This window comes from Mytilinidion resinicola (assembly GCF_010093595.1).
Source record: "Mytilinidion resinicola strain CBS 304.34 unplaced genomic scaffold BDZ99scaffold_36, whole genome shotgun sequence".
NCBI classification, from domain to species: Eukaryota; Fungi; Ascomycota; class Dothideomycetes; order Mytilinidiales; family Mytilinidiaceae; genus Mytilinidion; species Mytilinidion resinicola.
The window spans coordinates 165,466-178,013 of record NW_022985472.1 but is presented as its reverse complement, the minus strand read 5'-3'; the positions used below and the strand labels follow the sequence as shown (position 1 = coordinate 178,013).

Below are 12,548 nucleotides of genomic sequence, written 5' to 3'. Positions count from 1 at the left end.
GTCGGACCTGCTCTAAAGGATCCCAATGCTCCCAACAGAACGGTAGGTATAAAAGAGGCTTCTATGTGATTTGCCCTCCATCCTTCCCACACCCCACTAATCGGGCTTAGGTCCGTGGACGTTTGACAAATGCATGCATCCGTCAGACGTCCACTGGCCTGGTTGCACCTGCTCCAAAGAAGTTCGTTGCACCGAACGGAAATAAGAGGTATGAGAGAGACTTCTCTCTCATCTAACCTCCATCCTTTTTGCACTCCACGAACCTAATCGAGATCAGTGGATGCTTGACGCGCTTTTGGATGGATTAAGCGTCCGCTGGCATATGCCTACTCCACAGAAGGTCGCTGCTCCCAACGGGAATTAAAGGTATAAAAGAGACTTCTTTCTCACCTGACATCCATCACTCCTACACTCCACAAATAGGATCGAAGCCAGTGGGCGCTCGACACACCATTGGATCAGTCGAGCGTCCACTGGCCTATGCCTGCTTCGACTCTTCTTCGTCCAAAGACGAACTCAAAGTTGGGCGTTTGAAAGACGCTTCCGTCCGATGTGGGCTCCATCACTGAGGCATCTCAGCCAGTGGCAAGAATGTGTGCTGCGACTGCTTCCCCTATCACGCTCCTCAGCCCTTTACATCTTTCTTAGATTTCCGGGACCTTGTTGAGGCACCTCAGCCAGTGGCAAGAATGTGTACTGCTACTGCTTTCCCCACCGCCCAGGCATCGCAACAATGCCAGACTTCAGACCCAGCCATCGGAAGGACTGATGTCCCGGCGTCGGCAGCTTGTTCTTCCTCCCCCGAGCTGTCCAGCTTCACGCGGGAGCGTTTGTGCCAAGGCGCTAGTCCTGACGCGTCTTTTCTTCTGTTGACGTCGGCCGTCAACTCTGACTTCGACCTCCAACGTCGACAGCGTCTTCATCACAATCGTAACCAGCGGCTGATTGTCTTGCAGCCTTCGTACCGACGTCTGCGATTCCTCGTACTACACACTGACTGCCCACTCCACTGACGACCAAGCTGCGACTCGCCATGGACGGCAACACAAACCCCTCCTCCGCCGAGAAACCAGCCGCTCCAGCGAATCCTCTCGGCGGCATCACGAAGTACGCGCAGGCCCCGACGGACAGCTCAACGGTGCCAGGGTTGGCTGAAGGAGTCAAGAGACCTGCCAATCTCGCAGCGACAGCGCCCGGATCCTCGTTCGGTGTCCCTCCGAGTCCCACCAGTACGCCGATTCAGAGGCCGGAGCAATTTTCACCAGCTGTAGTAGGTCATGCTGCATCTTCACCCTTCTCGTCGTCGTTCGCACGGACCCTTCCTGCGCAAGTTCCTTCTCTTCCACCTCTTCTCACACAAGCACCTCTGCCTGCCTTCTCGTCCCTACTTTCTCCATATCCGAGGACGCTTGCTCATCCTCTGCCCCCATTCTCGTCTCTACCTTCTCCACATCCGACTACGCTCGCGCATCCACTTCCTCAACGCCTGATGCAAGAGGCCCCTCTTCCTGGACTTCAACCGCTGTTACCGCTTCCAGCACCCACACTTGGGAGACGGATGCGTGGAGAGCGTAGACACGACGCGATGGGTGTGCCCCAGCGTCATGAGGACCAGAAGAGAGCCCAAAGGGACCAAGAGGAGCAACGCCGCCAGCTGAAACTCGCAAAACGACACGCAGAGGACGCCGGCTTTCACGCTTCCATCCCCACAAGGCGTGCATACGTCCCACGCCGAGACCCGCAACAAGTTGCTAAGAGCATGACCGCGCCCGCCAATCGCGCACACAGAGCCCGAATGAGTGCGTTCCACAAAGCCATCATGCGCGGAAATGGCGGAAGTACCCGCAGTTTCGCCGGCAACGTGATCAAGGAGCACGGTAGGGCTTCCGTCGCAACATCCATCACTTACGAGCAGGCTTTGCCGTCACAGAGGACCCACAATGCCTTCTGGACCGACGGCTCCGTCCACCAACCGTCCGGCTCGACTGAATGTTTCCTAGGCGCCGCGGTGGCGCGTCGTGGCCCAACAAGCGGAACCTTCGTCGTGACCGACTGCCCGCTGGGCTGCAACGTGGGCAGCTCAGGCGACGCCGAGGCCTATGCAATCGCCACCGCGCTGGGTTTGGCCGTCGCCGACGCAAATGCGGGAAATATGGCGCCCGTCGTCATCTTCAGCGACTCCCTGGCCTGCCTCCAAGGCCTTGAAAGCGGAAAAGCGAGCGATCTAGGCCCCTTGATATCGACGCGGTGGGCCTTCGAGGACATCTACGACTATGCCGACCAGCTGGACGCAATGGGCGTCCCCCTCACGCTTCGCTGGGTTAATTCCCATTCAGGATCAAAAGGGAACGATGCGGCAGACCTCGGGGCAAACCGTGCGGCTAGAATGGCAGCAGCAGCACTAAAAGCGGAGGTGGACCTGGTCCGCCACCTGCCGCTGGCGTTGAAAGATGCGACGGAAGAGTGGGAGGCCGAGTACTGGTTCCGGGCAAAGAAGCTCAGCAATGCGTTGATCGCCAACACGCATGCTGCCGACGAGGACTGGGACGCAAAGGTCGGTTATGGGGGTTACGGGGGTTATAGGGGTGAGAGGAGGGATAGCGGCCACGCGGTGTTCAGGGGATATAACACCGAGGACTATAACACCAGCGGTAAGCATTGCGTCGCAAATGCTAGTGTTTCTCGCAATGCTAACATGAACGAGAATCCGAGGAGGGGGAGGTATCGGACTGAGAGAGAGGAGAGCGTGGAGTCTGGTGGTAACGAGTTTAGATTTCGTGACGAGAATGGACGGCCTTGTGATGAGTTTCGGCGGCACGAGTGCATGAAAGTGGAGAGACTTAGCCCAAAAGTGGAGAGAGTTGGCTCGGAAGAGGGTGAGATCGTGGAGTAAGAGGGACGAGAGCGTGGTAGGTAGTTGTATAAATGCCAGATGTTTTATCGCGAATAAGTACGCTTCGGCCGCAAATAGTTACTATTCTGGCACTAAGAGGGTATGTTTTAGGTGCTTCTAGTGGAATTCTAGGACTAGTAGGGTACGCTTCGGCCGTGAATAAGAGATATTTTAGCATAAAGAGGCTACGCTTCGGCTATAAATAGTAACTATTATAGCACTAAGAGGCCATGTTTTAGGTGCTTTTAGCGAAACTTTTAACACTAATAGGGCATGTATTAGGTGTAAATAGCAGTACTTATTGTAATAGGGTACGCTTTAAGTATAAGTAGTAGAACTTATAACCCCTATATATAGTTAGTAATGCTACCTTTTTTTTTCTTGTTAATAGTTGTACTTCTAGGAGTGTAAGCGTAACTTTTTCCCTTCTTTTATAAGTTCTGCTAAAAGCAACTACGTGACGCCTGACCTTTTGAATCTTCTAAACTGCGCTGCGTGGGCGTGCGTTTTGCGAGTGCCGATACCTATTGGAGACACCTTATGGGGTATTAGACGCCTAGAAAGGTAAATGTCATGTTCCGGACCGCGAAGATTAAGCCGTCGACATGGTGCTGGCCTTCAGGCAACTATTTTCTCGCATATGTGATATTGGGCCATGTCCGCGTATGTTTTGCGGGGGTGGGTAGCGTCCGAAGACACCCCCGGGGGTAAGAAGATTTAAAAAGGTGAATGTCATGTTCTGGAGTAAGGAAATTAGGTGTTTGTCATGTGACTTTCCTGGGGACGCCTGATTTCAGGTACAAGCTATATCGGACCATGTCCGCCTGTGTTTTGCGCGGCCAGATAGCGCCTGAAGACACCCCTGGGCGGTGGAAGTTTGAAAAACGTGAATATCACGTTCCGGACCGCGCAGATTAGACCTTTGTTATATAACTAGCCCTTAGACGACTATTTCTTTGCACGTGCGATATTGGGCGATATAGGTGCATATTTTGGGAGTATAGTTAACTGTGCGAGACACCTCACAAGGTATAAGAGACTTAGGGAGGTGGATGTTACGTTCCAGACGGTGCGAATTAGGCCTTAGGCAGGCGCATAGCCCTCGGGCAGCTATTTCCTCCCACGTGCAATATTAGACCAGTTAAGCGTGTGTTTTAGGGATCCTTATACCTATGGGAGACGCCCTATATAATATGAGACGCCCTAGGAGGTGGATATCACGTTCCGGAGCGCGTAGATTAGACCCTTGTTGGGCGAATAGCCCTTAGGCAGCTGTTTTCTCGCTCGCGTAATATTAGGCCATGTGGGTGTGTGTTTTGGGGGTATCGTTAAGCACGTAAGACACCCCACAAGGTATAAGAAGCTCGAGGAGATGGATGTCACGTTCCGGAGGGTGGAGATGTGACTACGGTCGCGTAAATAGCTGTAGGGGACCTTTTTCCTCGCACGTAGGATATTGGGACTTGTGCGCGTATGTTTTGGGGGTGTGGATATCTATGGGAGACTCCCCAGGAGGTATGAGACGCTTGAGAAGGTGAATGTCATGTTCCTGAGGGCGGAAATAAGACTACGGTCGTGGAGCTTCTATTCCTGCACCTATTTGTGGCGCTCTACGAATCGCGTCGTTTTCTATGCGCATTTTGGGGGCTCTGATAGCGCTTGAAGACACCCCGAGAGGTATGAGAGGCGCGAGGTGGTGGATGTCATGTTCCGGAGGGCGCAAAACCGGACTGCAGTCATATGAGAAGCATTTAAGCAACTATTTGGGACGCTCTGCAAATTGTGTTGGCTTCCTTGTGCATTTTGGAGGCTTAGATAGCACTCGAAGACACCCCTGGAGGTTGGAGGATTGAAAAACGTAGATAACACGTTCCAGAGGCCGTATATCAGGCTCTAGTTGTATGGCTGGCGTTCTTGCATCTTATCGCGGTGCGTGTGATATTAAGCCGTGAAGACATGCGTTTTACAGGCGTAGATAGTGCTTGAAGACACCCTGCGCAATCCGAAGTTCATTGAGAGCGAATGTAAAGGCCACGACGCCGTGAATCAGGCATTGTCCATCTAACGATCATTTCCAGACTCATTCGCGACGCTCCCTAATTGTATTATGTTACGTAGGCGTTTTGCGAGTGTAGACAACGCTTGAAGACACCCCTAGGCCATCTTAGCACGCTCGAGAGTGAATGTAAAGGTCGCGACGCTGTGAATAAGGATCAAATCTCCCTGTCCACAACCCACGATTGGTTCTCGGGCATATCAGAAAGGACTGCCTCGAAAGGAAGCAGGGAGGGAACCACCACCCAGTTATTCGGGGCAGAAGTCATTCCCAAGTTGGCGCTGAAAAACTCAGATACTCTAGAATCCGTATTAAAAGCCTTTGTAAACAAGGGCTTAATAACCTGCAACACAACTTTGGCTAACGCGGTTTGGTAGATATCGCTTTCAATGCTTTCCGTCTTACGAGCTTGGATCAAATTCTCGGTAAGCTCGTGTTGGGCAACTTCGGCCGCAATCTCTCGGAATGCCTCTAAGCCGCGCGCATACGTCCTGTCAACCTCGTGAAGAAGGACGGTTCGGCGAGAATAGACGTACATGGACTTCCGGTCATCAGAGTCACTCGGGATGTCTTGCCGTACCTGTGCCATCAGATACACAGTGGCTCCCTGAGCCGAGGATTTCACGTCTCTGATTAGGTACACTTTCCCTTCGCGGAGATCCTCAATGAGTGGATTAGGGCTAGCTTCACCGAAACGCGGCAGTTCTTTATCCGGCAATTGCTGGACTGCTTTCCATCGGAGGTACTCGGTCACGCGGAACCAGCGTCCAGTAGTTTCATGGCGGCAAAGAACACTCTCGTTCATGATGGGGGTGTCGAGCAACCCTTTCCACATCCAAATAGGGCTGTTTTCTCGCCAAAGATTCAGACTGAGACCGTGACCGGGAAGCTTCACTCGGAGGCCATAGTCCGAGAGAGATCCCAGGTCTTCTGGCTTGACCGGCTCATTCATTACTACCGAGGGAAGGAAACGAGCGGCCAGATTATTTAGGTCCAGAGGTGAATAGGTATCCGACCCCAGCAGGCTTTTGGGCGCCCATCCGAAACCCTTCTTGTGAATGGGGTTGTCGACATAGAATATAATACGGGCGGAGACTCCGCTTCCCTTGCTCGCGACCTGCTTCCAGAGTTGCTCCATCCGAGCTTCGAGACCCTGAACGGTGGCAATACTTGCTAGGTCCAGGGACAGGAGAGTTGCGATACACAGCGGCTCGTCACTTTCAACCGAGGCGGAGCGGAAGTGGAGAGCACGTTGGAGGATCCATAAAAGCCCGAACACGGTGGAGGGCCCCCACATCTGTTCGTTCCAGTATGACTGATCAAGATGCTTCTTAAAGAAGCCGTGGAGATTGTAAAGCTAGAGAAAGCACTGTAAGTCATGGCTACACACCTTGAAAGAGAGAATCGCATGGAAATGACATACTTCCGCTGAAACATCCATGAATATTGCCCGATATCTAGGGTCCGACATGCTAATCTGAAACAACTCCGCAGATTTATCGACAATACTAATTGGGTGGTCTGCAAATTGAAAGTAGAGCGATCTTGCCAATGCCCCTTCTGGGAATTTGGTCAGCTTGCTATCGTCACTTTTACATAATGGCGTTATTACCTTGTAAAGTCCAGAGCCTTCGCATCCAGTTCGAAGACGCCAACGCCCTAAGACACACTTCTGCGGGATGGAGGCCTTCTGAGAAGAATGAGTAAATAGAGGAATCGAGTACAAGAACATGCTTTGCTTCCGTGTATACTGCAGGCAGTCTTTCGATTGCAAGAGCTTTCGTCTGTCGCTCTACTGCTGGGCAGCACAAGGTGTCAATCCATAGTAAGTAAGGTTCGCAGGATTCTGAAGTCTTCGCTTCCACCGTTTCCTGGAGGTTGTGAATAAGTTTCGCCAAGCGGGATATCTGACACCGATGCAGGGAGTTCTCGTAGGGATTCCCAAGGCCATCGGCCCACACCTACACCGGGAGAGTCATTCGTTAAAAACTCAGGCGATATGTTCTGGACTCATATACTTACATGGGACATTGCAACGTACACTTTACTGCCCGTGTATGGTTCCACGTCGATGGTTACACTCTTAAGATCCGCATCCACGTGAACGCGCAAGATAGGAAAGGTAGACGTATCTCTAAGAATCTGCTGGACTTTTGCCAGGTTGACCTTGATTTCTGAGCAGCCGCAGCCATCTTGCGCATGAGATAGTTCGTATGTTTGGGGCACGATATGAGCTGCATTGCATCTTTGTCTAGAGCAAGATGAATGGTCCCAGCGAAGGTCGCGCCTCTTGAGATGGCTAAGGAAATGCTGCGTGTTGAGCCGTTGGTAAGTCAGTCCAATGCGATCGATGTCGCTCTTACACCAGCCAGCATCCTTCATCCTATTCTCAACTGAGCCACGGCCCATATACTGCGGGTGTTGAGGCCATGGAAACGTAAGTATTGGTGGATTCGGTATGACTAAGAACGCCGATTGTACGGCGTACGCTATTGCAGTGCTCATAAACTCGCCTACGGCGCTGATGGACATCCAATTTTGCTTCTCAAGGTAGCTGAGCGACATGTTGACCATATGGTAGGTGAATTTGAGACATTTCCAAAGATATGTAAACCTGCTAACCTGTCCCGTTGAATGATCTCTTAGAGAGCACATCAAGCCATGCATGATCCCTTGTTCAAATAGTTTGCTGATGGTGATATATTTTCTCGCACCCTCCTCGACCGTGAAATCGTCGTACAGCTGCTGTAGCGAGCTCCTTCTCTTCATGACATCGTCACCAGGCGCTTGATCGTCCAGGTCATTGAGGGCGAAGAACTCAGCAAGGAGGCCAAAGAAGAACCAAGTTTGGAAGAATGATTGCCTCTCGGACGGTGAGATTCGATCTACCGCATTGACGTAAGGTGTTCCGTCATCGATCTCTCGAAGATTAATGGGGACGTGGTCAAGCAATGCGTTTCGATTGGCAAAGAGCAGGAATTGCCCACCATCCCATCTGTGGTCCCCGTCGACGAACGGCACCTTTTCAATGGTCCCGGACGGGTCCGCTGGAGCGCACAGAAAATACCCGCCAGGATCCATCTTGTGCAGCACTACAGGCTCAAACTAGCGTAAGATCTGAGGCCGTGATGATGCAAGCATGAGCTAGCTTAGGCTGCGGCGGGGAACATTCGGGAGGATCATCTCGCGTATGTAGTACTACACCGAGCTTTTAATGATATGGATTCTGAAGTTTCAGTGATGTGAAAGATGACGTTCAGATGGAAGGGTGGGGATGCCGGTGGGATGCGTTGGTGGTGTAAGAACACAGGCAGCGGAGAGGAGTTTCCGAAAGATGCCACCAACCCATATCTGACAGTCACGTGAGAGCACATCTTTTCGAGGTAAGTACTATTTCCAACAATAATGCTGGTATGCATATACGAGATGGAGTTGACAACGGACTGCAAGTAGCAACTGTTAATCCTTCGCTCAAGTCAAAGGATGTCATTTTCGTGCAGAAAAGCAAGTACACGTGACTTTACTATCAGACCTTTTGCATGATTCTCTCGAGTTTCTTCTTGCAAATCAAGCGTCAGTAGGATCGAATGCAATACATCAGCAGGAGTACCATGAAAATGTTGAACGAAGGATTGGTGACGAGGGATTCATTCGTTGGTCCCCAAAGGAGTGGGATGTATGCCGCCAGAATCGATGGTGGTTGGACGATGAATATGAAGAGATGCGTAATTAAGGGGACTGAGGACCTCGGTTATAACCTCTCACCACTATCTGAAGCCCTACCATATCCCTTCGTGAGTCTAGAGTTACACCTGCCTAACGGTTTTGACCGGTTCACTGCATCGTCACGGCCAGTGACACCTCTTAGGCACGGTTACTTTCTATGTAGATCTTCTCCTGGACTCATGTGACCGGCTCTTATTATTGCACAAACTCTTGATACTCCCACTTTCGCTTGAGCTCATCTAGTTCCTCAGAGGGCCCGAACCTCTGCAACGTGTCGAAAGCATTTAGAAACAACTTCCAATGCAATCGAAGATTGCCCTCGTCCTTCTTCCGATTCCAAAAGCCACGGTCGTTTTCGTTCATGTAGTGTGTTATACAGTCGACTATGATCATGTCCTTCCTATGCAGCCTGACAGAGTAGTCAATTAAGAAATTGAGGCCATCGCAAAACCGACTCACTTAGAATGAGTGCATGCGAACCAGATCGCAAAGAGTGCTGCCTTCGTGGTCAATGATTCCGACGTCTGCGCCAGCGTCGACCAGCAAGCGAGCCAGGTGGAGTCGTCCAATCATTATTGCTTCCTGGAGAGCCGTCAATCCATCGAATTTGACGTCGATATATGGCGTCTGGGCTATCACGCGCTTATAGACTTGGAGGCTGGCAGGGTTAGGCGTAAGAGTGTCGATGTGGTGGATATGGGTGGCTTCGTCTTTCACTACAATGGTCATATCGACGCCGTAATCAATGAGCAAATTTGCCTTCACCAGCTCGTCTCGGAAGATGACAATGGCGAGTGGCTCGAGGGCTAGGCCACTGGAAAGTGGGGCGTTGGGCGTGCAGTTTGAATCTGTCCCCAGCTCTAGGAAGCATCTAACCATGGTGGAGGGGATGTCTCTATAACAGGCTCTGAGGAGCGCTGCGCCAGTGTCAGGAGATTGCCAGTGGATGTCTGCGCCAGCTTGGACGAGCAGTTTGAAGATGTGTTCATTCCTAGCTTGAAAGGTGAACAGGGTTGGTGTTGGCAGTCCTCTGAGATCATTCACCATCGGCGGCACATCGGATCTTAGACCCATAGGATCGGCGCCTAACTGGAGCAGTAATCGTACCTGACAATCGTTAGTTCTGATGTTATTGCTGATAACGAAGTGTCGTCTCTTAGTATAGCTCAATTAAGTAGCCTACTAATCAAGAGTAAATAAAGAGTCATCCGTCCACATTTTCTGGGTGCTATTGAGATATCTCAGTGGCGGCAGAGGAGTGCACACAAGTGTAGATGGCCGGAGGATAGGGATGGACTTACCACTTCAAGTTCGGCCTCGGTCACGTCCCATATGCACTCGCATAGTTTACCATGCTCACAGGGGTCATCGAGGTCGTCCTCTTCTTCATCCTTAATTACAGGCACCGGAATAAGCAATAAATACTCCCCAAGCGCATTCGTCACGCGGCCTTTGTTCACGTTGAATTGTCCTAGACCTACGGCATGCTGTAAAATAGTGTTGATGATGTCTACTGGGGCGCGGTCGTGCTCCATCAGCCAGTCCAAAACTGGCCAGTTTCCATTCGAATCGAGACTAGCGACGTTATATCGCAGTAAGTAGTCGACTGGGTGGCTCCGCCGGTATCGTATTGCCCATCGCATAGCTGATTCTAGGGGACCTTCGTGTGTAGCCCATTCCTCCAAAGGCTCCTTATCTGAAGTTCAAAGTATGCTTAGCGGACGTTCATAACGGAACGGAAGGACAGATTGGAAACGAAACCAGCGCCTTCTAGCCAGGTTTCGTACACCTTTGTCCCGCTACATGGTCCAAAAAGGAGGCTCTAGACCAGTTCGCGATACAAACGTCTCGTTCGGAGTCTAGAAACCATGTTGAGGCATCCCAAACAGGGGCGGGCCTGTGCAGGAGAGGGAATTACTCACCGGCGATTTGAGGCACGTTTGTCGGTCTAGTCTCGAACGCGCGTTTATGTAGCCTCGACTGCAGGTCGAGATGGAGGAGTGAGTAGGCCTCGATCAGGTTCTTGAGACTCCCGTTGGGGAGATAATCGGCGATCTCCCAAGGCAGCTCGTGCGGGACCTCCGGTAGTAGCATGATGTTTAGTGTGGTCGAGGTGGATGGTGTTTTGGATTGGAGGTAGGTTGGTGTTGTTGACGGAAAACAGGGAGCTGAGACGGCGGGCCGGGAGCAGGGAATGAGTTCTTCGGCAATCCAAGGTCTTGTTTAGCAGAGTATTTAATGCGTAGATTTTTATTCCATTCACTACTGTTCGGGTCAGGGAAAGAGTTCTTGCCGCTGTTTGTGAAGGCTGGATCCATTCTGACGAATCTGTAAGAGACTGAAATTATGATTTTAACAGGCCCAGCACCTCAGGCAGATTCATTTCTAGCCAGAAGGGACGTTATAACCTACAAAATCATCCTTTGTACCTCATTAGAGAGCTTCATATCGCACTGTTACTCCTCTTGGTCATCCTGCGCGTCATAACGTTGAAGCAGTCATCCCCCTCCTCACCTTGAAATCTGCACCCACATCTTGTATAAGCTGTTCTTCGTGTCCCATAACGTTATATCTCATTTTTCATAAGAAAGGGCTGGTATGACGGCGCAGCATCATATAAAAGAGAGCTAAGGAGCCGTAATATTCTACATAAGATCCACCTAGGGTGATGCTGCAAGGAACGTGGACAGGCCGACGAGTCCGCAGTGCCAAAACGCACGGTCTTGGATGACTGTTGAAATCCCTCTTCAAGCCTTTGCAAGGAAATCTAGCGGCCGCCCTGATGACAAGAAGGTTGTGTGAAATCAGTCTTCGGATGGGCTGGCCGTAGTGGACCGAGAGCCCATTACCGAAGACTTGGAGGTTTAACACGTTGCACCAAATCCGAGGAGTCGCATAGATGGTAGGAACCTATTCCTTTTTAGAGGTCGGCAAAGATGTATGCCTACGATTGATTTTCATTCGTTCGTCACCCGGGGCGGCAAAGGTCGTGTGCCACAAGCCACAATTGGTGATCTTTAGTAGATGAGAACCCCTTGATTCCACTTCCAAGTAGCTTCCGGTACTAATTCTCGTGCCTTGCTTGGCCTCGCTCAAATAGTGGTAGCTCTAGCGTCTCACACGTGCGAGTCTCGGTGGGGGCGGCGAGGATAATTGGAAGAAGAGTCCGGTCATATTCATGGATTAGTGTCCCCAGTCTTTTTTGAGGCCTTATCCTCCTCGCGATACTTTTTCCCCACGTAGAGAAAATAAGCCCCGTAAGCCAGCAAGACGAGCAAGTATAATGGCACCATTACGGCAAAGTAAAGCCATGATGTATGTCTCTGATCTGGAAAATCGCGCAAAGGCATCGCGAAGAAAGTAGCGACGAACCTTGCGGGGAGAGAAGCCATCGTGAGAATTGCGACCCCTTTTATCGCGGAACTATCCTGTTTCGACGCTAGAGCGATTGGGATAGTATCTTCGCTAGTCGCTGGCTAGCTTTTGGATGTCTCTGAGCGATGTAGTTGTAGATAGCTGCTTGCTGAGCTTGCGCACGTTGTTGGACAAATTCAATGTCGTAAAGAAGTATGCTGGTCTTTTAACTGGGGAATTCTAGTATTTCCAAGACGATCGATCCGACTTTCTCGATGTAGGCGAGATTTGTTAGAAACAGAGGAATCCGAGCTTCCAACGACAGATTCATCCAGCGGATGATCCGAATTCGGTCTACGAGAGAGCTCTGGACGGTCAGCGCGGTTGTTTCTGGTGGTAGTGCCTACCATGGGTTCTGTCGGATTTGCAGGAGGTGCTCAAGAGCTTGAACTGCTTGATTGCTAGACGCCTTCCTCGTACCCCTACATCAACACCTCTCGTCGCTCTCAGCGGCCTTCT

General features: G+C 51.1%; 3 protein-coding genes across 3 annotated transcripts; 1 reads left to right on the top strand and 2 right to left on the bottom strand.

Annotated features, from left to right (window-relative positions):
• Positions 1-956: 956 nt before the first annotated feature.
• On the top strand, positions 957-2,893 carry BDZ99DRAFT_504292 (uncharacterized protein; the record flags this gene model as incomplete). Its single annotated transcript, XM_033724034.1, has 1 exon — positions 957-2,893. The coding sequence occupies exon 1, from the start codon at positions 1,034-1,036 to the stop codon at positions 2,891-2,893; it is 1,860 nt and encodes a 619-aa protein (XP_033568764.1). The 5' UTR covers positions 957-1,033.
• A 2,213-nt stretch (positions 2,894-5,106) lies between these two features.
• Positions 5,107-8,030, bottom strand: BDZ99DRAFT_483351 (uncharacterized protein; the record flags this gene model as incomplete). The annotated part of the gene is made up of 4 exons (XM_033722568.1): positions 5,107-6,306; positions 6,373-6,509; positions 6,562-6,910; positions 6,972-8,030. The coding sequence occupies 4 exons, from the start codon at positions 8,028-8,030 to the stop codon at positions 5,107-5,109; spliced, it is 2,745 nt and encodes a 914-aa protein (XP_033568763.1).
• Positions 8,031-9,134: 1,104 nt separating this feature from the next.
• On the bottom strand, positions 9,135-10,769 carry BDZ99DRAFT_528016 (ankyrin; the record flags this gene model as incomplete). The annotated part of the gene is made up of 3 exons (XM_033726329.1): positions 9,135-9,782; positions 9,977-10,371; positions 10,598-10,769. The coding sequence occupies 3 exons, from the start codon at positions 10,767-10,769 to the stop codon at positions 9,135-9,137; spliced, it is 1,215 nt and encodes a 404-aa protein (XP_033568762.1).
• Positions 10,770-12,548: the final 1,779 nt, after the last annotated feature.